Genomic DNA, 22,954 nt, shown 5'->3' with positions numbered 1-22,954 from the left:
GTTTCAGTTGTTTTGTTCAGGAAGAGAGAGCTATCAATAAATGTGTGTCTGCTCCCACTCAGCAAGTTTCTCACAAGGTTCTGCCTTGTGGGGCCTCCCTGCAGATGGAAATGGGTGCCTCCCATTCCATCCCTTCCCAGCACCTTGTCCTCAGGCTGCATCTGCTCTGTGCCAGGTCTCCATTTTCAATATCTGATAAACATTGTGCCAGCTGCCCTCAGACCGAACCTTGGGTTGAGGGAGGAAGGTAAGGTAGAAGATAAGCCTATGTGGGAAGAGAGGCAGCTGGCTGGATAGAAAGGAGAGTATTTATTTTCTTTAACCATTCCTGACTTAATCCAGTTCTTAAATTCCTCTGTGTGGGAAGTCCAGGGAATCCTGGCCTAAAGATCCTCAAAGCTGCTTTTCACAGTAGACCAGGTAGAAAATTGTGAACTGCTGTTGCTCATCACTCAAAATTCGCCTGCCTTCAGCTTGGAATTGAGAATAATGAACACCACTATTTCTTGCTTTTACACCTTTCATGATAGCTGTTGTTTCCCACCCTGTGCGATAAGGACTGGCTCATTTCCTGCGTTTACTGTTTCTCCCCTCCCCCTGCCTCCCTCCCTCTTCCCAGTCTCAAGTGCAGTGTGTTCACATAGCTTGTCTCTGTAATTGGATGCGTGATTGGGTTAGTCCGGATTCTTGATTGCAAATAAGAAAAACCAACTCTGAAATTACTAGGAGGATGTTGGGGTACATGTTGACTTGCAGAGTTGTTGGAAGGCCAGAGGAGTATGCTTCAAAAGGCCAGAGAAGTCATAGAATGTAGGGACTAAAGGCACAAATGCTGAAACCAGCAAGTCTGGGTTTCACTTGACATCTCTGATTCTAAGTATAATTGTGAATGATAAATGTATTAATATTTATAAAAAATAACTGGCTAATAAAGAATATATCAGTGGTAAATACATATTTCTAATTGAGTTTATATATAATATAAAAATATGTGTATGCTTATCAAATTTATATATATATATAAAAGAGGGAGCTCCACTATTACATATAGTGTATGTGTATGTATATATATATATATATATATATATATAGGCATTTATGTGCTAGGTTGCTTTCTAGGCCACAGAGTTTTTTTCCATGCTCACCACCTCTTCGTTGCCTCCACTAGGTTTTCTCTTTCCACAAATTTCCAACTTTAGTCAAGAGCTTTGCTTCAGTTTTTCATGGTTTCTTCAGAAATATTGATTCTGGAGCATTATTAATACTGGAAGATGCAGAATGATCCTATTATCTATATTTGGAGTTTTATTTTTACTCTGCCACCCTTAGTAATGGTATAGTGATTTTTTTTCTGCCATTTTATATCTTTTTGTGATATTTTCATTTTTATTATTTGCATTCCCTTTACTCTTTCTCCTGTCATTTTGTTAAATGAGGAACAACTGAAATAGAAACTCATGTAGAAGCTAAATCATCCTACCTCAATGAAGACTTTTGAGTCCCCTTTCATTTTTAAATATAGCATTAATTAAAAATAAAAAGAACTTCTGCAATATTCCCCTTACCTCTTTATTTCTTGCTTAAAAAATTACACTTATCCATGCTTTTCCTGAGATAGTCTTTCCCTTAAGTAAGATTATTAAGATTGTTGGTTATCCCAGCAAACCAGAGCATAGTTGTAAGGGCAGGAATGGCCACGGGGCAGGTTTTCTATGATCCCGCAGACTGGGTAAAGGAGGAGTCAGAGTCCTCAGTGGTTTTGCAGGTTTTTATTGGGATTACCGGGTATATGGCAGGCAGGGGCGCTGGGGGGCCGGTAGGCTGGCAGGCCTCCCAGCCCCCAACAAGTCTTCACTCTATCTGGGCTCTCCGGTGTTCTCTCTCTCTTGGCTTCTACTGGCGTCCCCGTGACGCCGCCCTTGAAAGCACAGTCTTAGCCCTCATGAATCCCATCTACCTATGCCCACACCCTATTCCAGGTGCCCACCATCAGGCATGCATTCAGGACCAGAAGGATCCATCGTCTATCCTGATGACAGGAGGGCAGAAAAGCCTGACATTTTTCCTTACCCTGCAGTCCACCCCCTCAGGGTTTTCTGCCATACAATCTACATATATACAATTTTCTTAGCAAACCTAACAAATGCAGCCATGGCCCATGAAAGCAAATACATCACAATATAACAAAATACAATAGAACACAAATAAGTCCAGGCAGGGCCCCAACCTAGTGCAAAAAACAATGTTATTGGTACCCGCAGATGAGCCACCAAATCTGCTGCCGAAGGCACTGCTCATACAAGGGAGGGGAATCACTCAGGGCATCTACTGTAACATGCCAGGAGCCGTCAGGCTTCCTGGCCTTCTCTGGCTGTAGTCTCGGCTACAAGCCACACACAGCATCCACCCCCAGGATGCACTCACTCTGGGATTGGCGATTCTATTCTGTTGGGGGTAATCGCCAACCCTCGGGGTTTCTGTCTGCAGTCGCTCCAACACTCGGCTTTCATAGCCACCAATGCGACTCACAGACCCCTGCACTCAGGCCAACCCACTGCACAAGCACATGGGTCGGGGATCCAAACTCTACATTCGGCTTGGGCTCTCCCCCAAGGACGGGTTCCTCAGCTCCTCACCCTCACTCAACAACAAGCAGGGCATCACCCACAGGTGATTTTATGAGACTCATTGGCCTTCCTCAGCTTACTTAGTGCTAAACAGCCACTTAGCGCTTCCTAAACTTAGCATCAGCACCAGCTTTTGCCTTCTCAGTTGGCTTTTCTCCTCTGCCTAGCTGCTGGGCACACACAGGCTGCTTTTGGCCATCAAGGCCCACTGGCCACCCCCAGATTCCCAAAAAAAAAACATAACCTGCCAAGGTCCTCCGCCTTCTGGTGGGATTGTCAGTCCAAGTTCATCAGTCCAAGTCCATGAGGCCAAGTTCGTTGGCCTCTCCCTGAATCAGCACTGGCGAGCTCCGAATTGTGGTCCTCTCTTCGCCGATGATTCTTGCTGCCTCAGGGGTCGTTGGCTGGTCCTCTCCGGCAACTCCTCCTCCAGCTGAGGTCTTGTCCTGTAGCTCCCGGATCGTGTCCACCTTCTGTGCCACCATGGTGCCTCCAGCGTCGTCACAGGCAAACACAGTCTGTTACAACTCCTTGGTCCCTCCAGGTCTTCGGAGGGCTCCATACCCGTCTGCATGTATCATCTTGCTGACTTACGCCAATTGTAAGGTCAGGACAGGACAGGGGGCAGGTTTTCTAATATCCAGCAGACCGAGTAGAGATGGAGTCAGAGTCCTCAGTGGTTTTACAGGTTTTTATTGGGATTACCGGGTATACGGCAAGCAGGGGTGCTGGGGGGCTGGTAGGCTGGCAGGCCTGCCAGCCCCCAACAAGTCTTCACTCTGTCTGGGCTCTCTGGTCTTCTCTCTCTCTCTCTCTCTCTCTCTCTCTCGGCTTCTCCTTCGGCTTCTACTGGCATCCCCGTGACGCCACCCTTAAAAGCCCAGTCTTAGCCCTCGTGAATTCCATCTACCTAGGCCCACACCCTACTCCAGGTGCCCGCCATCAGGCATGCATTCAGGACCGCAAGGATCCATCATCTATCCTGATGGCGGGAGGGCAGAAAAGCCTGACATTTTTCCTTACCCTACAATAGCCTATAGAGATTTACTTTTAAAAAAAATCAACAAAAAACAAAGGTGACGTCTGTCCCATACATTGAATATGCTGTTTTGGTTCCCACGGTCAGTTTCTTGCCCTCTTTCTCTCTTCCTCTGAGGAGTGGGGGGACATCCCCACATACCCCCCAACACCCCCACAATATCTAGACACATTATGCAGTTCAGCCTCTAATTTGAATATGTAATTAAGTACATATGTATCCATTGACGAATTATCCATTTATACACTATTTTGAAAACTCAAATGGACAAAATAAGTGGAGGTTCTTTTCACTTACAATTTAACATGAGGGGCCTCCCTGGTGGCGCAAGGGGCTAAGCACAGCATTATGAAGCAATCCGTAGCCTCTGCAGCATGAATTCGATCCCCAGCAGGCCAGGGAGCGACCCACATGGCACAGCAGACCTCCCCTGTCTTGCCTGCTGTCCCCAGTGTATTTTGGTCAATCTGCCTGTTCTGTTCCTCACTCTGTCTCTGGTGAATCCTCTCACCCCCCGCATCTCTGGCCTGTACCCAAGTTCTTGTATGCATAAATGAATGGATCTTTAAAAAAAAATGATTTGACATGAGAATTTCAGAATCATTACGGAATTTTAGCATGTAATGTGAATATATATAAATATATTGTAACTGGGCTAAGAGTTTCTCTCATATAGCAGATAGGCAGTATAAGGAGATTAAAAGTATTTGTCTCAGTTACATACATGTTTGCATGACCTGGGTCACCATATAAAATATACTCCTCACTGTGGAATGCAGTTAGAAAAGTCTGAAAGGTGCGATTTTAAAAAAATAGCCACAACCTCTTCCAATTGTATCTCTGCTCACCTAGTAGTGGGTTGCTCTCTGAGGCATAGAAAAGCGTGAGAAAGCCAGAGAGCCTGTGGTTAACGATTTAATGCATCACCTGATGGTTAATAGGACTGTGTGTCGAAGTGTTTGTTGACTAGATTGAGATACAGAAGCCTTAAGTGAGTTATATGAAAGGAATTGCCTGCCGTGAGTCATGGAATTAATTTATAATTGGAAAGCTTTCACCAAAAAGTTTCCCTGCGTGCATCAAATGTAGTCGGTAATAAGAAATGGGATCTGCTTTTGAAAACCTTTTGTTAGCATTCAATGTGACTACAGGAACGTGGTTGAGAGGGAAAGGACTAAGTACTTTGCAGGAAAGAGCGAAGTTCTGTTCTTTGCAGGGCGAATGGTCCTCATTTTCACCTTCATGTTTTATTTCTGCTGATGACTTTTGTGCTGCATTTAAATACACAAAGAAGAAGAAAACATGGGCAAACAATTGTGTTAATTAACTCCTCGGGCTTCATTTGCACATGGTTCCATTTAAAACCTCACCAAAATCAATAAGAGGTAGATGTGCGGTGGCTCTAAATCTCGCCTAGTGTGGAGGCTGGGATTATTCACTGCGGAGCTCGATCTCCCTAGAAGAGCACCTTCACCCTGGACAGCAGGCTTTTCACTGTGTGTGTATGGGTTCTTAGTTTCAAAGATCAGTGTTTGAATGTAAATTTGGATCTGAGAATCTATCAAATATGGTTTAAAAATTTTAATTGTGGTAAAATATACATAACCATAAATTTACCATTCTAACCGTTGAGCTTCAAGTGTGCAGCTCGCATTCACTTTGTTGTACAGTTGGTCTCCAGAATCATGGATTTAAAGTTAGAAGACTATAAAAGCCTTATTGAAAGCATGTTTTTACCCCATATTTGAACATTATTTTAGTATTTTGTTTTTCCATTATTCAATAAGTATTGTCTCATTCATGTCTTTTGAAATATGTAATGGAAATGTAAGGAAGTTCTTGGTTACTTGCTCATTGCTCTTTGCTTTCTGAATGCACTTCTTAGTACCTCTTGTGACTATAGTTTGACCCTTGAAAAGTGGGAACTAGGGGCATTATCCCCTAATGCAGTGGAAAATCCAATTGTAAATTTTTATTCCCCTCAAATGAAACCACAGTAGTCCCTTGGTATCTGGGAGAGATTGGTGTCAGGATACCTCCACTATCACCACAAAATCTTCAGAGGCTCAAATCCCGTATAGTAAGCCCTCCAGATGCCCTCGTTCAGCATCAGCAGATTCAACTAACAGATGCAGTTGAGTTTGTGCGTGCAGAACCCATCCTTGTATAAGTGGACAGTGACAGTTGTTCAAGGGCCAACTGTATTCATAAAAGAGCCTTGACCTTTTAGTCCAAGGGACACACACAATGTCAAACTCAAAACAAAGTAGGAATACCAAGCTTCTGTGGGCCTCATGCTCTCTTCAGAGAGCATATATCTTGGAAAAAATGAGAAGATTTTAATCTTGTAGTCTTCTGCTACTATGGACTTCAATCCAATTCTGTCTTTTATTCCATTTATGAAATTTTAAGATTCATTTTAAGTTTTCCTTCTAGTTTAGAAGCTGTTTTGAAAACAGTTGTCTTGGTGATTTAATTTCCCTTCTAGTGAAAGATCTGTGTGGAAACTAAAGTTTCTTTAAAACCCCTTTTCTTCCCTATCTGCATCTTGAGGTGTGAGCAGGGACAATCTCTTCTTGTTTGGAGATGGAGAGTTGTCACTCAGGTCTTGGGCAGGAATGTGATGGACAATGATGGCCTTGAGGCTGGGATTAAAACTTTATTAATTCTTGAATATGGCTACGTTAGAGCCAGTGTCCTATAAATGAGGATCACAATTAATAAAAAAAAAAAGATGTGCAATTTGCAATGTCTGAGAGTTGTAAAAGCAGTCTCTGTACCTGGGATAGTGAAGTAACTGTAAACAACATTCACCATGGAAATGCAGCAGTCACATGTTAAGCCACTGAGTGTCTCACATTCTTTCCTTGAAAGCAGAGAGCTAACCTGGCTGTGTAGAGGTAAATTCATAAGGAACATAAGGAACCCTAAACATAAGGAACATAAGGAACCCTAAACATAAGGAACATAAGGAACCCTAAAATTATTGATACTTGAATTTGGGGTATTTGTTTTCTGAGTCATTTTCTCCAGATGTTGTGAGCTCTGAGTATTTGGAGGTTAATAATGTCAAGAGCAAGTGATCCTAAACACTTCAGCAAATTGGTCACAGAGCAATCCCTCTGAGCACTGGTGTTAAAAGTTTTGAACTTTGGGTAGAGCCCAGTTTTATCCTTTACACCCAAAGGGCCGCTTAGAAATGAAAGCATAGCCCTATCTCTTGCTATGCTGTTTGAAATTTCTGCACTATACTTATTCATTGTCCTGCCTGCCCTTTTCTTTCAATGGAGAGAAAGTGGGTTACTCCTTCCACTTACCACTGTGGGTCTCCTCTATGCTTTCTTTTCAAGCAAAAATTCTTTATTCTAAACAAAAATGTAATTTTCTCATTTTCTATACTTGGCGTAAATTTTAATTCTTTCTGGTAGGACCAATATCTTCTGAACCCCTTGCAGTGACCTCCAAAACTTGAACAACTTCTGTTTCTGGATTAAAAAAAAAAATCCTTTCACAAATGAACTGTGCAGTTCAATCACCCTTTTTGACTTCAGGCAGGCAGAGTGGCTCGAAGGACTCCACTGAGCAGAAAGAGGGAGAAGTATTAACATTCTTCCTAGTGGAATCCTTAACCTTGTACTATCTTTTTCGATCTTTACTTAAAGCCTTATCTCACACTCTCCCACCCATAAATACACTTGCATTAGAACTAACTCAAGTTTGGATTCTTTCTTACTGTGCAGATTTTCTTAACCCTTTATATATAAAGAGTCACTTTTTTCATCTGTGTAATCTTGTGTTTCCTTTATAGAATTGGAGTAGAGGGTAATGATAATGAGTAGAGGTTTCATCTTGTTTTAAGATTTATTTTCATTTATTTATGCATACAAGAACTAGGGAGTAGGCCAGAGGTGCAGGGGTTGGGAGAATTCACCAGAGACAGAGTGGGGAGAAGAACAGGTGGATCTACTGAGATATACTGCTGAGGGGAGCAGCGGGAGAGACAGGAGAGTGCTGTGCTGTGTGGGTTATCTCCCTGTCTGGGGATTGAACTCATGCAGCAGTGGTTGGCCATAGCTTGATAGTGCTGAGACTTTAACCCCTGTGCCACCAGGGTTAAAGGCCTGGTTTTATTTTGTTTTTAAAGTAATCTGCCCCCCTCCTGCCCCTGTTATAAAAGTAACATATTTAATATGGAAAAATTGGACATTTGGAAATACAGAAAATAACAAAGATCTATCAGTTACTGGTTACACAGAGATTACTATTAACACATTGGTATATTGCTCTTTATTTGTATTGTAGGAGTACGTGACCTTATACTGTTTCACTTTTAACTTTTTTTCACTTTTCGCCAAAATATGTCCATGTATTACAGGTTCTTTAAAAAATTTGAAATGATGCATAATCTTTAATCATGTGCATGGACTAGGACATGGGGGTGTGGTAAGTGAGTCAGGGCGTAGTGGGAGTGAGGGCAGTAGAGTTTGTGAAGTAAGTGAAGGCCAGCAAAGCTAACAATTTTATGTGTTAACTGAGCAAAATGAAGGCAGGCATACGACTGCTCCTTGTGGCAAATGGTAAATTTTGATCAATTAGATGACCCTCTTTTCTTCATCAGAGAATGGTGGAATTGCACAAGAGAGGCAGTAATAGAGTTCCCAGCTGCTTTGAATGAGTTCAGGAGGGCTAGAAAAATGACCTTCTCTGAGTGGAAAGCTTGCACATGGGATCACAGCACTGCTGTTAGGGTTATTTGCGCAGTTGCAGAGGATCCATGTCATAATCCTGGTGTTGCACATGTCCTGAATATTTCAAGTTGTGTATGTGAAATTCTAGAATGCTAAAGTCAATACTGATTTTCTCAAGTTCTAAAGTGAATTATTACCCAGAAGATATGGAGTGTTACTGATAAGTAGTAATTACCAGTAGATATTATAAATTTAGAATGAATTAAAGAATTTTCACCTGGTAGTGTCCAAGTAAAACTTTCATTTATATAAATATTCACTGTACCTAGAGCTTTAAGCAGTGGTGATGGCAGGTTGTTAGCATTGATAGAAGCACACAGAAACTCTGTACCCACTTGGGAAAGAACCATGTTCCCAATGACCATCTAAAAGCTTCTTGATTTTGAGTTAGCTTTTCCAGATGCCCAAGTATGGGAGACTGTGTGTTGTAGGTCAAGTGGGTGAATGGCATAGCTATGTGCAAAAGATGCTTGATGCGAAACCCCAGGCAGTGGTGCTGGAAGGAGAAATTTTTTCCATTTTTGACCAGGAGGAATCTTGTTTGAGGCAGAGACTTGCCAGCGCCCCACTGGCCTAGCTTTATCAGAGATACTCTACTGTGTCCTGGGGATGCAGATGAAAATGATACAATCCAATCCCTTGAGAAGCTCACAGTGTAGTAAGAGAGACCTACGCTCCTCCTCTGAGAGCCCAATCAGAGTTAATGCTCATTGAGCACTTACTATATATAGCAGACACTATTCTAAGCATTTCATGTATTTTCAGTCAGTCTTTCTCACTGTAGTCCTAGGACCAGCAGCATGAACATAAGTTGTTAGAATTGCACATTCACAGGCCTGACCCTAGACCTACTGAATCCCAAACCTCTAAGATGGGGTCTAGCCATCTAGCTTAACAGGCCTTCCAAATGGCTCTGAGGCAGGCTGACGTTTGAGAACCACTGTTTTCAGTCATTTAATCTTTACAACAACCTTATGAGTGGATTTTATTTCACCCTTTTATTTATTTATTTATTTATTTATTTTTTAAAGATTTATTTATTTATTATTTATTTATACAAGCACTGGGTGCAGTCAGAAGCGCGGGAGGGTGAGAGAATTCACCAGAGCCAGAGCGGGGAGCAGAGCAGGCAGAGGGACTGAAGGACACTGCTGAGGGGAGCAGTGGGCGGCAGGAGAGGTCTGCGCGCCATGTGGGACCCTCCTACGATGACCGGGAGCAGCCGGGGATCGAACCGGCGCTGCAGAGGCTGCGGGCAGCTTCGCAACCCAGCACTCAACCGCAGTGCCACCAGGGAGGCCCTATTTCACCCTTTTAAAGAAATGGAAATCGACACAAAGAAGTTAAATAACTTGTCTGAGGACACAGAACTTTTAAGTAGTACAGATGGACTTTGAATCTAAGCAGTGTAAATAAATCCTGAGCTCTAACTCCCATACAAGGTGGCCTCCCATGAGGAGAAGGTACAGATACACAGAGGAAGAAGCCATGAACACTAGAAGGTGAAAAGTGTCAAGAAAGGCATTAAAAGTGCTGGATTTTTTCTTTTCACTTTCATGAGAATTAAGTGTATGCAATGAATCCTGTAGATACTGTGGACATTTATAAATATGAGCAGAACGTAGATCCTTTAAGATTTTTATAATGATTAGGGGAAGTCCAAATGTAAACAAGTACTGGGAATCTAAAATGCTTTGGAAGTACATAAGAACTTCTAATGGGGAAGACTTGAGTATATGAATACACTTTAACATAAACTGTATGAAAATTTAAATGTGTGAAGAGAAAGACATTTCAGGCAAAAAGAATATTGTGTGCAATGTTTAGATGTTTGCAATAATGTTAAATTTACTGTGCTATGCTATGCTATACTATACTATAGTGATACTTTTGTATGTTCAACCCTTGGCATCAGTTTGATGTAGTCTAGACTTGTTTGTATTGTGGTAAACATTGGAAGTTCCTTCCTTAAGGGAAAGAGTTAGTGAAACCAAATGTTCCTTGTTTGTTTTAATCTTGAAAGAAAAATTGCTTTGACCTATTTCTTGCTTTTATATAACACACAAGTGAAGATAGAAATGTGCCAGGAACAGTTTTAGAAGAAATAATCTTAAATTGCCTGAACAATAATTTGGTTCAAAATGAAAAAAAAAAGTCCTATCAGTATTTGGCTACACATTGTAATATATTGCTTGGGAGACTTATTTTGCACCATCTATTCTGTAAAATTTGATAATCTACACCAGGATTGGTAAGCCTTTTCTATAAAGGGCAGATAATACATGTTTTGGCAGGAAAATAGCCAGAGACCACATGTAAACAAATGGAGCCAGTGGTGTGCCAAATAAACTTTATGAAAAGCACATGGCAGCTGGGGTTGGCTTGTGGGGTGCACTTTGTGGATCCCTTATCTACATTCCCAGCTGACTCCTAGTTCACAGGAACACTGTGGAATCAGCAGGTGACCTCAGGAGATTCTTCCTGGTTCTGTATCTCTGAAGTTCTTTGTATGTCTTGGTTGAATAATTAAGAAATGAAAACTAAAATAGTTTTATAAATCTTCCTTCCTTTGGAAGACTGTACATTATCACATTTGTTTTTTAGCCTTCAAAACATTATGTATAAATTGACAAGAAACTTTAACAGACTAATAATGTATTTCCACCAAAGAAGGGAAGGAAGGTGACTATTTCAAGGTTTACTTCTTTTGCTCATTTCTGACTTGCCAATAATGTGAGAAAGGGAGTAAACATTTTTCCTTCTCAAAGACTTCATGTAAAATCACTTAACTGAGGTTTTCTCACTATGAAGGAATGATTGTCATTCAAGTGGATCTTTAAGTTTTAAAACAGCATGTAAGTTATTCAGCATATAAAGATATTCAGTATATGTACTCTTGCTCCATAGGTGACCACTTATAGGTAAGATAGGAAGGTGGTGGTGACAATGGGTTTCATAGATTTGGAGGTGGCAGGATCATGCTTTGCCACTTGGCCTAAGAGTCTCTGGACGCTGGGAAGAAGTCACCATTGGATGACTGCCCCTGGTACATACTGTGGAAGGTCCTGGGTTTACAGAAGGCCTAAGTTCCTCTGGGGATTTACAGGGCTGGTCAAAGACAACTGGGATACACTTACAAATGGAACCAAAAGGCATTATATTTTAGTGGCAAGTGTTAAGTGTGTTTGGGGAAAGAGATTAATCACGGGAGGCTCAGGGCGAGGGTGGGCTTCCTGCAGTTTTTGCGTGGATCACAGGACAGGAAGAATGTAATGTGCAGAGAAGTACAGAGAGTGGGGAATCACAGCAAGGGCTTGGGCATAGAGGTTTGCAGTAGGCTTATGCACGTGGTTTGCATAGTAAAAATCGAACAGCCCACATGGCTGGAGCAGTTAGTTTGCAGAAGAGAATACAGCAGGGATTATGTAGACAAGTCAGCAGGGTCATTCACCGCTCTGTTCAAGAGTTGGAACATTTTGAGTACTAAGGGTGAATTGTTTTTGTTTTTAAATAACTGCAAATTCTTTCAGATTTTAAATACAAGCTGTTATGTACTTTGAAATAATATTTGAATGTGTTTTTAGCTTCTGTTTGTGAAGAGGAAGGAGGCTATGGTTTTTTAAAAACTGTTATAAAGAATAATTTCAGACTTAAAAAAGTTGCACAAGTGGTACAAAGAGAAAGTTCTCCAATAAACAGCTTCCCCAGATGTTAATGTTTATGTAACTACAGTTGTACAGTTGTTGGACCCAGCACTGATACTCAACAAATTCAGTATTGAAGGATATCCCTCTTATATCACCAGGCAGGTGATGTAAAAATGTCTCATGATGGGTGATAACTTTTATCACTTGGTTAAGGTGATGTCTGCTAAATTCCACTGAGATGTTACCATTTTTTTCCTTTGTACTTGCATCTTGTAGGGAGTCACTTTGACACTCTGTTAATATCCTATATCTCATCATTCTTTTATACACACATTTTGGCATCCATTGGTGATTATTATCTGCAACATTTCTTATGGTGATGTTATTGATGGTGATTTTCTTTTTTTTTCTTTTTAAAGATTTATTTATTTATTTATATAAAGCTCAGGGTACAGTCAGAAGCGTGGGAGGGTGAGAGAATTCACAAGAGCCAGAGCGGGGAGCAGAACAGGCAGACTGACGAAGTACACTGCTGAGGGGAGCAGCGGGCAGCAGGAGAGGTCTGCGCACCATGTAGGACCCTCGCCGGTGGCCAGTGATCGAACCGGCACTACAGAGGCTGCAGGCAGCATCGCAGCCCAGTGCTCAACCACTGCACCACCAGAGGAGGCCCTCATTTTCTTTTTATTGCATTTAGTAATTGAAATTATTTCTGTAAGGGAGTGCTCTCCTGCCCACCTCCCCATATATACACACCAGTATTTATCAGATATTTGTATCAGTATGGACTCAAGATATAACTTATTCTGTGTGTTATAATGCAATGCTTTAATTATTTTGTTGCTCAGTTTGTCTCAGATTTGAAAAGTGGCAGCTTCTTCATGTTGGCTGCTGTGGAAATGGTTCACTTTGTTGTCCAGAGGTAACTGGATGGGTTGACGTTAATACAAGTAGGGAATTAGTGACAAGTGGAGATAAATAAGTTTGCTAATTAAACTGTTGTTTCAAAATCTCTGTTAACTTTATTCCTAAATTTTAAAGTCCTTTCTGTGATTGCATTAACCGTGGAAGTCCAGCCTGACAGGCAAAACTGTCTCTTGTTTGCAAACAAAGTGAAAAGAAAGTTACTTTCCCAAGGACTGAGTAAAATCAAATTGATCATACTTTGGGATTTGTTGTACCTATTGTGTATATTTTCCCAAAAACTGATGGCTCTTACTGATTTATCTTCCTAAACAGGTAAGATTGTGAAATGTTTATAAGTATTCCTAGAACCCACTTTAATTTTCTACTTAAGCTTTTAAGTGGGGCAAAACATGTCTATGCTAGAAGAGAGCCCTTTGATAATGGGAAGGAAAAATTGAGCTTAATGCTGTGGATGCTGTTAAAAGGGTATGCCCCTTCTGAAGGCTTGTGGGTACTATGCTTCTCTGTAGAGACGAAGATGCCATGGCTTAGGGCTATGTCTGAGACAGGACAGATTGAAAACACCTACCACACCAACAGGTGCAAGGTGGGATTTACTGAAACAGTGGTTCTTTGTTCTATGTAAGTCAGACTTGGAAACTCGGCCACAGATCGGAGTGCTATTGGTGAAATGGCTTGCATCTGTACTATGTTCTGAACTCAGCTGCGTGTGTGAGGAGGCAATGTTTGAAGAGTGCGCCAAGCCTCATAGCTGAAGTTGAATAATGAGAGGTTCAAAATGCCAGTTTCAAACATTGATTTTTACAGCCGGGTGCACATTAGAACTACCTGGGGAGCTTGACAGGTCCTGCTCCTAGAGATTCTAATTTCCAGGGAGGGTGAGACCAAAGCACCTGTTTGGTTTCTTCCCTTCAGTCTCTCAGATGGTTTTAATTCACATTGAGGGTTGAGACTGCTGGATCCAGCAAGCACTGTTTGTGATATCTTAATGCTTAGATGTACTCACTTTTCATGTTACTCTTAAATCATCCCATTCAATGTTGTAAAATACATTGCAAGTAGTAACTAAAGATAGGCTTGGACGACAAGCCTCTTTATAATTTTGTCATATGCAAAATAGGATTAAAAATAGTACCTACTTTTTAGTTTTATAAGTATTAATGGATATGTTTTATTAAAGTTACTTAATACAATCTTAAAACATATCCATTAATACTTATAAAACTAAAAGGTAGCACATATTACTTAATACATCGCCAGTAACAATACAATAGTGGCTTTGGATCAATCAAAATTTTATGGCAATCCAGGGTTTATAACTTTCCAGCTCTAGGATCTTAATATCTCTGACCCTCAGGCCTCTTGTCTGTAAAAATATGTATAGGTGGGTGCAATACTAATATGCAAAAGTACTTAAGACAAGGGAAATACTCAGGAAGTATCTCTGTTACCTTCTCTGTGATTCCATTCATTTCCTTAACTCATCACAGGTCAGTATAAAAATATAATTTTGAGATCATTGACTATCGTGTAGCCATGATATGCTGAGAACTTATTATTACAAATAGACTTCGTGACTGGCTATTGGGGCACATCCTTTGGAACCTTGAGGAAATGGTTGTGGGCCTGAATTATACCCAGAGCTTGCAGAAGGAGTTGTGGTACCATGCCCTGCCCCTGCATTTCAGCAATGATTTTTATCTGCAGTTTGCATTATAACTGACTTGTGGTCACCAGAAAATTCACAAGCCAATAAACTGGCTGCAATTCTCTCCCTTCAACCTTGACCAAGCTTTGATTGAGATGTGTGTCTTGGGACCAAGCAGGACCCAAAGTATTAGAACTATACTGGAAAACTTACTAGACCATGGTCTTTATTGTTTTGGTCTATAATCTCTTAACATATGTGCCCTCCATGTACCTAAGAAGCTTTTTGACTTCCTGAGATTGTAAGAATTCCAAGTATAGTAGTTATACCATGTTAACATCTTCATATTTTACTGTTCACCACAGTGGGAAAAAGCAGTGTGGCTAAAAGTGACAAAAAGCTGTGTCATGAACTAAATTCTTAACTTATCAATAAATTTGTTAGTTCTTGTTAGTTCCCATTTGTAATAGAGCAGTTCCTACTTCTGTGGTGATAAAGTGATTCAGTCTGTATCCTCACATTTCTTTCTCCCAACAGTACCTTATGTGCTTTAACTCATTCGAAGGATAGCATCTCCTTTAAGAGCTGACTGATGAAAAATGTCCTTAAATTCTATTACATTTTTAGCAAGATATTTTCATTGTCTCTGGAATGAGTTCCATGCTTGGGTTAGACCCATCCTCATACTACTACAGTTTAATTTTAAGGGACACTCAACTTTTTCTTTTTTCTTTTTAAAGTTACATATTGTTGCTAACCAATTCACCTCTTGAGTTATGACTTTTTTTTCTGGAAATACATTGGTGAATATTAAAGGGTTATATTTTTCTCACACATCTTTAAAATATGAGATCTGGCTTGAATCATTTAGGGAATCATTTTCCGTGGTTCATTAAAATGGACAGGAAAGAAGTAAATTATGTAATTTCTCTGACCTTACATTAGATTTGAATTAAAATATAACTTGTGTTGTTGCTAGCCTTCTCTCCATGGTATATCTTTTATGAAAGAATCATTGTTTCTAGCTTGTTCTAGAACGTTGTGAAAGAGGGAAAAAAAGAATCATCTCATTTAGAGATGAATCATCTTGTTTAGAGATATCTATGAGATATTTTAGGGAGCGTCATCAAAAACGATGCCCTGCATCAACAGCAATATCCATCCAAGATCCTAGAGTAAATTGATAGGAAACCAGGATCAAGAAAGAAAATTCAGGGGTTTAAAGTATTCTTTAGATCCTGTCTTCTCATAAATGGATTTTTAAATTAGAGATAGTATTTTATCTGAATGTGTGTTCTTTTTTTTTAATATTTTATTTATTTATACAAGCACTGGGTACAGTCAGAAGCGCGAGAGGGTGAGAGAATTCACCAGAGCCAGAGCGGTGAACAGAGCAGGTAGACTGACGAAGTACACTGCTGAGGGGAGCAGCGGGCACAGCAGAAGAGGTCTGCGCGCCATGTGGGACCCTCGCCCGGTGGCCGGGGATTGAACCGGTGTTGCAGAGGCTGCGGCAGCTTCGCAGCCCAGTGCTCAACCGCTGCACCACCAGGAGAGGCCCTGAATGTGTGTTCTTGTAAGGTCCCACAGTGCCTGAGAAGGAGCTCAGTTGGTTCTTTCTAAATGTGAAAAGAATGAAAGTTAATTGCCACAAGAGTGATTAGACGAATTCCTGGAAACTGAGAGGAGAAATAAAACAAAGAGATATAAAGAAGGATGAGAACAGCAGAGCAGTTGTATAGTGAGGAGAGAATATTGAAATGGAGAGAGGGCCATTTTCAAGAGTGTTTTTGTGATCTTTCTTGGGTAGATGCTGGGAGAACAATTCTTGAGGTGACTTAGAGTAGTGATTCTCAAATTTCTGTAAGCTGGTCTATGTTGTTTTCCTAATAAAATTACTTAATCTTTTCCCAATATCTGTTAAAAATAAATGGATAGACTATTCCTCCATGTTCTGTTTTTCCTTAAGTCTTTGGCAGTTGCTATTTTTGATCTATACCAAAAACTAACAAAAAAAGTGGTCTCAAGAAAGGGTACAGCATTATGGTAATTATTTTAAGTTTAATGAATCAGTAGTTCTCTAGAGACTTGGTGGCTTCCCCTAGCTCCACTAAGTTTGAAAACTGCTGTCCCAGAGCATTAATGAAACAAAGCCCCTCTGGGACCTGTTAAAGAGAAGCTTCACCAGAGTTTCTGGCAACAAATCTCAGTATTGTGTCTTGTAAAAAGCAGTTGTTATTATGTTGCTCTTGTCCATTCCCTGTGGGTTAGTAGCTTATCTAAGACTGTTATCTGGTCAGCATGGAAGAATCCCATTGCTTTATTTACTCACCTTACCCAGCTTTTGAAAGAAGCCATCCAGGGAGAAGTTTCTGTGAAATGGAATTGTGTGAGTGTAACACTAGTGTTGGAACAGCCGGATACAGGTTGGCAGCAGAGAAAAAGGAAGTGATTTGCTTTCTTTTGTGAAATTGCCCCTACCTTGTTCTTTAGAACTTGTTTCTACCTAGAAGCTTTCTTTAAAACTAGATCATGTGAAGTAGTTGCTCATCTGAGCTGATTTAGGCAATTAGATGTGTAATAAAAGTTGTCAGTTTTTTACTGCCAATGATTTTTAAAAGTCTATCTTTGTTGGGGGGGGGATCACTTATCATGATTCATCTTCAAATTATAAATTTGGTTCATATGCAGATTTTAAATTACTGTTGTCAATCCTCTGTATCCATGGTGATTTGGTTCCAGAAACACCTCTCCCCCGACCCCCAACCACACACACACCAAAAATCTGAGAAGCCTCAAGTCCCTCATATAAAATGTCATAGTATTTGCATATAACCTACAAACATCCTCCCATATACTTTAAATCATCTTTAGATTACTTATAATATCTAATATAGTATAAATGCTATATAAATAGTTGTTATACTATGATGTTTAGGGAGTAATGACTAGAAAAAAATCTGTGCATATTCAGTGCAGACATGACCATCCTAGGTCTAGCTAAATAATGCACATTTTTGAGCAAAAGTTAGTTGAACCCAAGGTTGGTTGAAACCAAAATGCAGAACCCTGAATGTGGAGGGCTAGCTGTATTTCAATAAGTGAGTATATTACCTCCACTCAAACAGAAGACCTGGGAAGGCACCTTCGGAGTGTGAATTGACAAGATCGAAGGGGTGGGTGGATGTTTTATTTTAACATGTGGGAATTTAAAATGGTTTGTCTACATGATATATTTAATTTTCTTTTAAGCCATTGCAAACCTTTAGCAGACTGCACCAAATGACATTTCTGAATATAAAGTACCCCTACATTTATTTTTGTTTAATTAGAAGGTAAGTATTATAGGAGCCATGTGGAATAGGGGAAGGATCAGAATGAGAATTCTTTCTTACATTAAAATTTGGTAGAAGTTCAGATGTTGGAAAGCGATGACTGGCAGGGCACATTTTGTAAATTTAGCAAATTATTCTAAGAAGTGGAGGCGGAAGACTAAAAACTATGGGATTTCAAAAGACAGTGAGCCTTGGAGTAGAGGGATAAAGAGCTTTTAAACATAGGTTGGAAGCTCAGTAAATGTTGGTTTCTCTGTACTTTTTCCTATACTGCAATGGGAAATGATAATAGTTTTCTATTGTGCTTAAGCATCTGTGGGTGATGGTAATGCTTTCTGGATTGTTAACTAGGAAAAATTAGCTCCTACAATTCAAATCATTCAGTAACTACTAAGTTGAAACAGAGATATAAATATCTATAAATGAATAGAAAAATAAACTTTTTTTGTACAAGGATGTGTGTTAGATACTGTGAAAGCAAACAATATAAGCTACCAGATCTCCCGCAAGGAGTTTGTGGATTTGTTGGGGTAAATGTATACACAAGACAGTGGGTCATGCAGAACATCCAGGAGTTACCAAATGAATAATAGAGGAAAAAACAAGGAGCTTCAAAGAGGGTGAAACCCCAATGGACCGAGGTAGCAGCAGAGATTTCCTGTTAGATAACAGCACAAAGCTAGATTTCAAAACCTGGTGGGATTCAGGGAAGTATCAGGGAAGACTGGGGCTTTCCAATGTGGAGAATAGTGCGTGTAGAGGCAAGCTATGGATGGCAGGCTCTTCTGATGAGTATTACCTAGTTAAACCAAAGTAGCCATGTAGAAAGGTGAAAAGAGAACACTGGAAACCCATTGGAGGCAGGCTGTCGTGGGCACAGAAGGGCAGACTGGGAGCTTTGAATAGACTCACATAAGAAATGAAACCCATTGTAGGTGGAGGGGCCAATTTAAGGACATTGTTTAGTTGAGATTTGTAGGATGGCTTGAGCAGGTGTGACCAGAGGGCAGAGAAACCAAAGCAAGTGTTTGGGGATGTAGTAATGAAAACCTGGGTAAGACTGGTCAAAGTGGGAATGAAAAGGAAGGAGAAATGTAATTAAATGACATTAAGAATAAAATGACGTGTACAAAACACCTGTCTCCTGTTACACTTTTTTCAGTTGTCTAGACTAGGATCTGTTCAAGTGCATATCCTGTCAAGTGGATGTGAATGTAGACCAGATACTTACATTGAGTGAGAATAAGGATGATAATCCCGTGTGATCCATGATTTGGGATTTAATCTCATTTTTTGACTTCGATAATTACTGGGCGTGCCACTGTTGTATGTATTGTGTGTTCATGTTACAAAATTTGTTTGGCTTTAATTTTCCTCCCTTTCTTTCTTTTAAAATAGACTCTGTCACGAAGAATTTCCAATCCATACCTCGAACATACTCCTTCCCAGGTATGATTCTTTTCTCATTTACTGCATGATCTGAAATAATGATTTGCAAATTGTGGTATAGAAATCTCTAGTAATAGCTGTTTGTTTTGCTCCTGATCACATGTTTCCTTCACTGGGGATGACACAGCCAAAGGTGTTTGAGATGCTCTGATAATTGTGTCATGGTTCAAGATGTCCCCTAGGTAGAAAAAAATATTTCCTACCTTTCAAGTCCTTTGCATGAATGTATTATCAGTATGGCAGAGTTAATATAGAATATAGTTTTTCAGTTGTCTGTATTGATAAAAATGCTGTATTTTAAGCATGGTGGAAATTTTGTGCTGAAAACTTTTTGTAAAAAAGGATTATTTATATTTATTGTTATCTGATAGTGGAATATCTCCATATGCTTATTGTTAAGAAAAGAGGAGCATAGCTTTATTGTATTGGGTTAACAAATCTGTCAATAAAGAGTAGGTGTTTTAGAGTAACAGGAGACTATGAGCTTTGTTTGTAGGGACCTTTTCAGTCTTGTTCTCTACTGTATCCCAGCATCTAGAATAAGTAGCCTGATAGCTGCTTATTAAATGTTTTTTGAATGACTGAGTGAACTTGGTACCATGTCACAATTAAGTGTCACCAGGCTTGTGTCTCTTTTATGGTAAATTTCCTGTCCTCTCATTTGTTCAAGCATTTAAAAAATAACAGTTTCAACATGTTAAAAGTAAATCATTTCTTCCATGCTTCTCTTTTCTATTGAATTTTGTTTAGGAGATGATAGCAAGAAAATTAAAGAAGTGAGAATGGGATTGAAATATTCCCTGTCAAGTCACAGTTAACATATTATCAATTTGTTTGCTTTGAGAGAAGATATAAAATATACTTTAGGTATAAAAAGAATTAACCCAGAAAGAAGTAAACAGAAATAAGCATGTATCTCCAATATATATATTAATTTTCTTGAGCCTTTACATATGAAAACAGCTCATTTTCATTTAGCTTCCTTTGTTTGAAAAGCAGCATTGCACTGAAGAGGAAGGAACCAATTATGGAAAAAGGAAGTAGAATATAAAGTAGGGCACAGAGCACTCTCGAACTAAGGAGCACTCTCCATCATCCTTCAAGAATCAAAGATTTATGGATGAATTAGAAGATTAAAAAGAGGAATTAAATGAAATTTTTATCTGCTAGATGGAGTCACGGAAGTAGATGAATCAGAATGCTTGGAATTAACTGTGAGCTCTGCTATTGAAGCTTAAAGGCAAAGCAGATAGCAGCCTACTATCAAATTGTCATGATGTTCACTAGATAGGAAAAATTATTTTCCCATTTTCCTAGACCTTTACATGAGTGCATTATCAATATGGCAGTTAATATATAATATAAATGTTCAATTATCTATATTGATAGAAATATTCTGTCTTAAAAAACAGTGGATATTGTGCCCTAAAAACTGTGTAAAACGAGGTTATTTTTGTTCAAGCAGTTTGGCATTTAAAAAATAGTTGTTATAACTGAATAGTGTCCATGGACCAATAGCAAAAACAAGATATGTAGTTGCATGTAGCTATGTAGGCTAAAATGTAAATTTTGTAAATTTTGATATAATATGCTATTGGCAGCTCACAAATTGCCACAATGAGGTTCTAAATGTACAGCAATTATTTGTCTTTTCCATTTAGATTTATGGAGAGAATTCTTCTTGTGCAGGAAGAGCATTGAGGAATATTATTATTGTTCAGGCAGCTGACCTGATAAAGGACAGAGTGAACCTCAAGGGATTTTACAGGTAACACATTTTTCTAACACTTTGTCAAAAATTCTCCTTATGGGGAAAAAAAGTAAAAATGTGTTAAAAGCATAACCTTGCACACAGAGAGGTAGCTATATTGATAGTGGGAGGGGGTTGTTTGTTTAGAAGTGTCTATTTGGGATCTCGATGGTGACTTTTCTAAATTTAATCCAGTGCTCAATGATAATTGGGATCCTTGTTCTGAATCAGGGTATGGAACCCCCTGGCACAAGTGAGGTTGTGGTCCTGGGAGAGTCTGTGCTTTGCTTTCTCTGAGATGTGATATTTTACAACATTTTTATTGAGTGTGCTGCACTAGGACTGCAAGAAATATGAGTTCCCTCATCGGGGACGTTATCAAGGCTCTGTGAGGTCTGTTGGGGACCCATGGGACAAGGCACTCAACTCTCACTCCCAAATGCAAGTCTTTCGCCTTTTAGGTGCTGTGAGGAGGGACGGTGGGTTGGCTCAGTAAGAATGGCCCTGCCATGGCTAGTGGAGAGCAAAGGAGTTAGAGTAAGTGTGTGGGCTGAAGGCCAATTTTAAAGTACATCTAAACCAAGAGTGTTCACTTAGAAAGTTTGGAGCACATGATTTCATTTGATGGAGTAGTTTAAAGAAAAAACAAAAGTGAGTTTTCAGCTCCTCATTTTTCTAAGAAAAGATATTAGGGCCTCCCTGGTGGTGCAAAGGTTAAGCACAGCTCTGTGAAGCCATTTGCAGCCTCTGCAGCATGAGTTCAATCCCTGGCCGGCCAGGGAGCAACCCACATGGCACAGCAGACTTCTCCTGTCTTGCCCGCTGCTCCCCTCGGCAGTGTGTTTCAGTCAATCTGCCTGTTCTCTTCCCTGCTCTGTCTCTGGTGAATCCTCTCACCCCCCCACATCTCTGGCCTATACCCCAGTTCTTGTATGCATAAGTTTTAGAGATTTTTCACATTCCAGAAGGCTTCATGCCCCTTCAAGTCAGTAATTGTCTAGTGCCACTAACTTCCTTCTTATCAACCTCTGACAGAATCTGTATCCTTATGTACCACTGAACCATCATATAGTGAGATTAGCAGAACTGCAATGAATTAATAATTGTAAAATCCCATGCTTAATTGTATTTGTATCTACAAATGCACAAATGTTTTTGTGTGTATGGACAAGAGAACCTCTTGAAAAAGCTTCAAGATCACCCATTTCTTTTGTAATAATCTATAGCCAAGGTCTGAGGACCCTGCTTTCCAAGGCCAGGCTAAGGTGACAAGACAGGCAGGAAGAGAGGCATGTGATGGTTGGGCAACTTCATATAAAACCTTTTGTTTAAAATTGTTGGTGGGGGGGCAGAGCAACATGGCGGCGAGGAGACGCTGCGAGTAAGATCTCCCATTAAAAAAAGTTAATAGGGAGGAAAAGCGGCAGGTCCCAGTGAGAACTGGGACACGGAAGATAAACGGGTGACTCCAGCAAACTACCCGAAGAAGAAAGTGGCCATAAAAGAGGACTAGAAGGGAGGGAAGCGCAGAACCCTGCTCCCCTCCCCCGCCCACAGAGGCGGCACTCTCCGACCGGCAGAGAGGAGGGAAACAACAAACCAAAACGGCCAACAAGAAAAACGGACGCAGCAAGTGGGACTGTGAGTGGAAAGGAACTATTTCAGCCACCACACCCCGTGAACGGGAGCTGAGGCGAACCCTGCAGGATTCGCCGCGGCGGTGAGCGAACAGCTCCGGGCGCCATTAGAGAAGAACAAAGACCCCGGGAGACGCGCACACAGCC

The 22,954-nt window shown here is 40.3% G+C and overlaps 1 protein-coding gene across 1 annotated transcript in view; it reads left to right on the top strand.

Moving 5' to 3' along the window:
* The window catches only part of RAPGEF5 (Rap guanine nucleotide exchange factor 5), a gene marked incomplete at both ends in the record, with an annotated part of 218,864 nt that overhangs the window by 19,202 nt on the left and 176,708 nt on the right, over nucleotides 1-22,954 (top strand). Inside the window, 2 exons of the mRNA XM_084230165.1 lie at nucleotides 19,370-19,420; nucleotides 21,082-21,188. Coding sequence (XP_084086291.1) covers nucleotides 19,370-19,420; nucleotides 21,082-21,188 — 158 coding nt within the window. The remainder of the gene's footprint in view (nucleotides 1-19,369; nucleotides 19,421-21,081; nucleotides 21,189-22,954) is intronic.

This window comes from Talpa europaea (assembly GCF_964194135.1).
Source record: "Talpa europaea genome assembly, chromosome: 3".
Lineage (NCBI taxonomy): Eukaryota > Metazoa > Chordata > Mammalia > Eulipotyphla > Talpidae > Talpa > Talpa europaea.
Note: the sequence above shows the minus strand (reverse complement) of the source record. Positions and strands in the feature narration are given on the sequence as shown.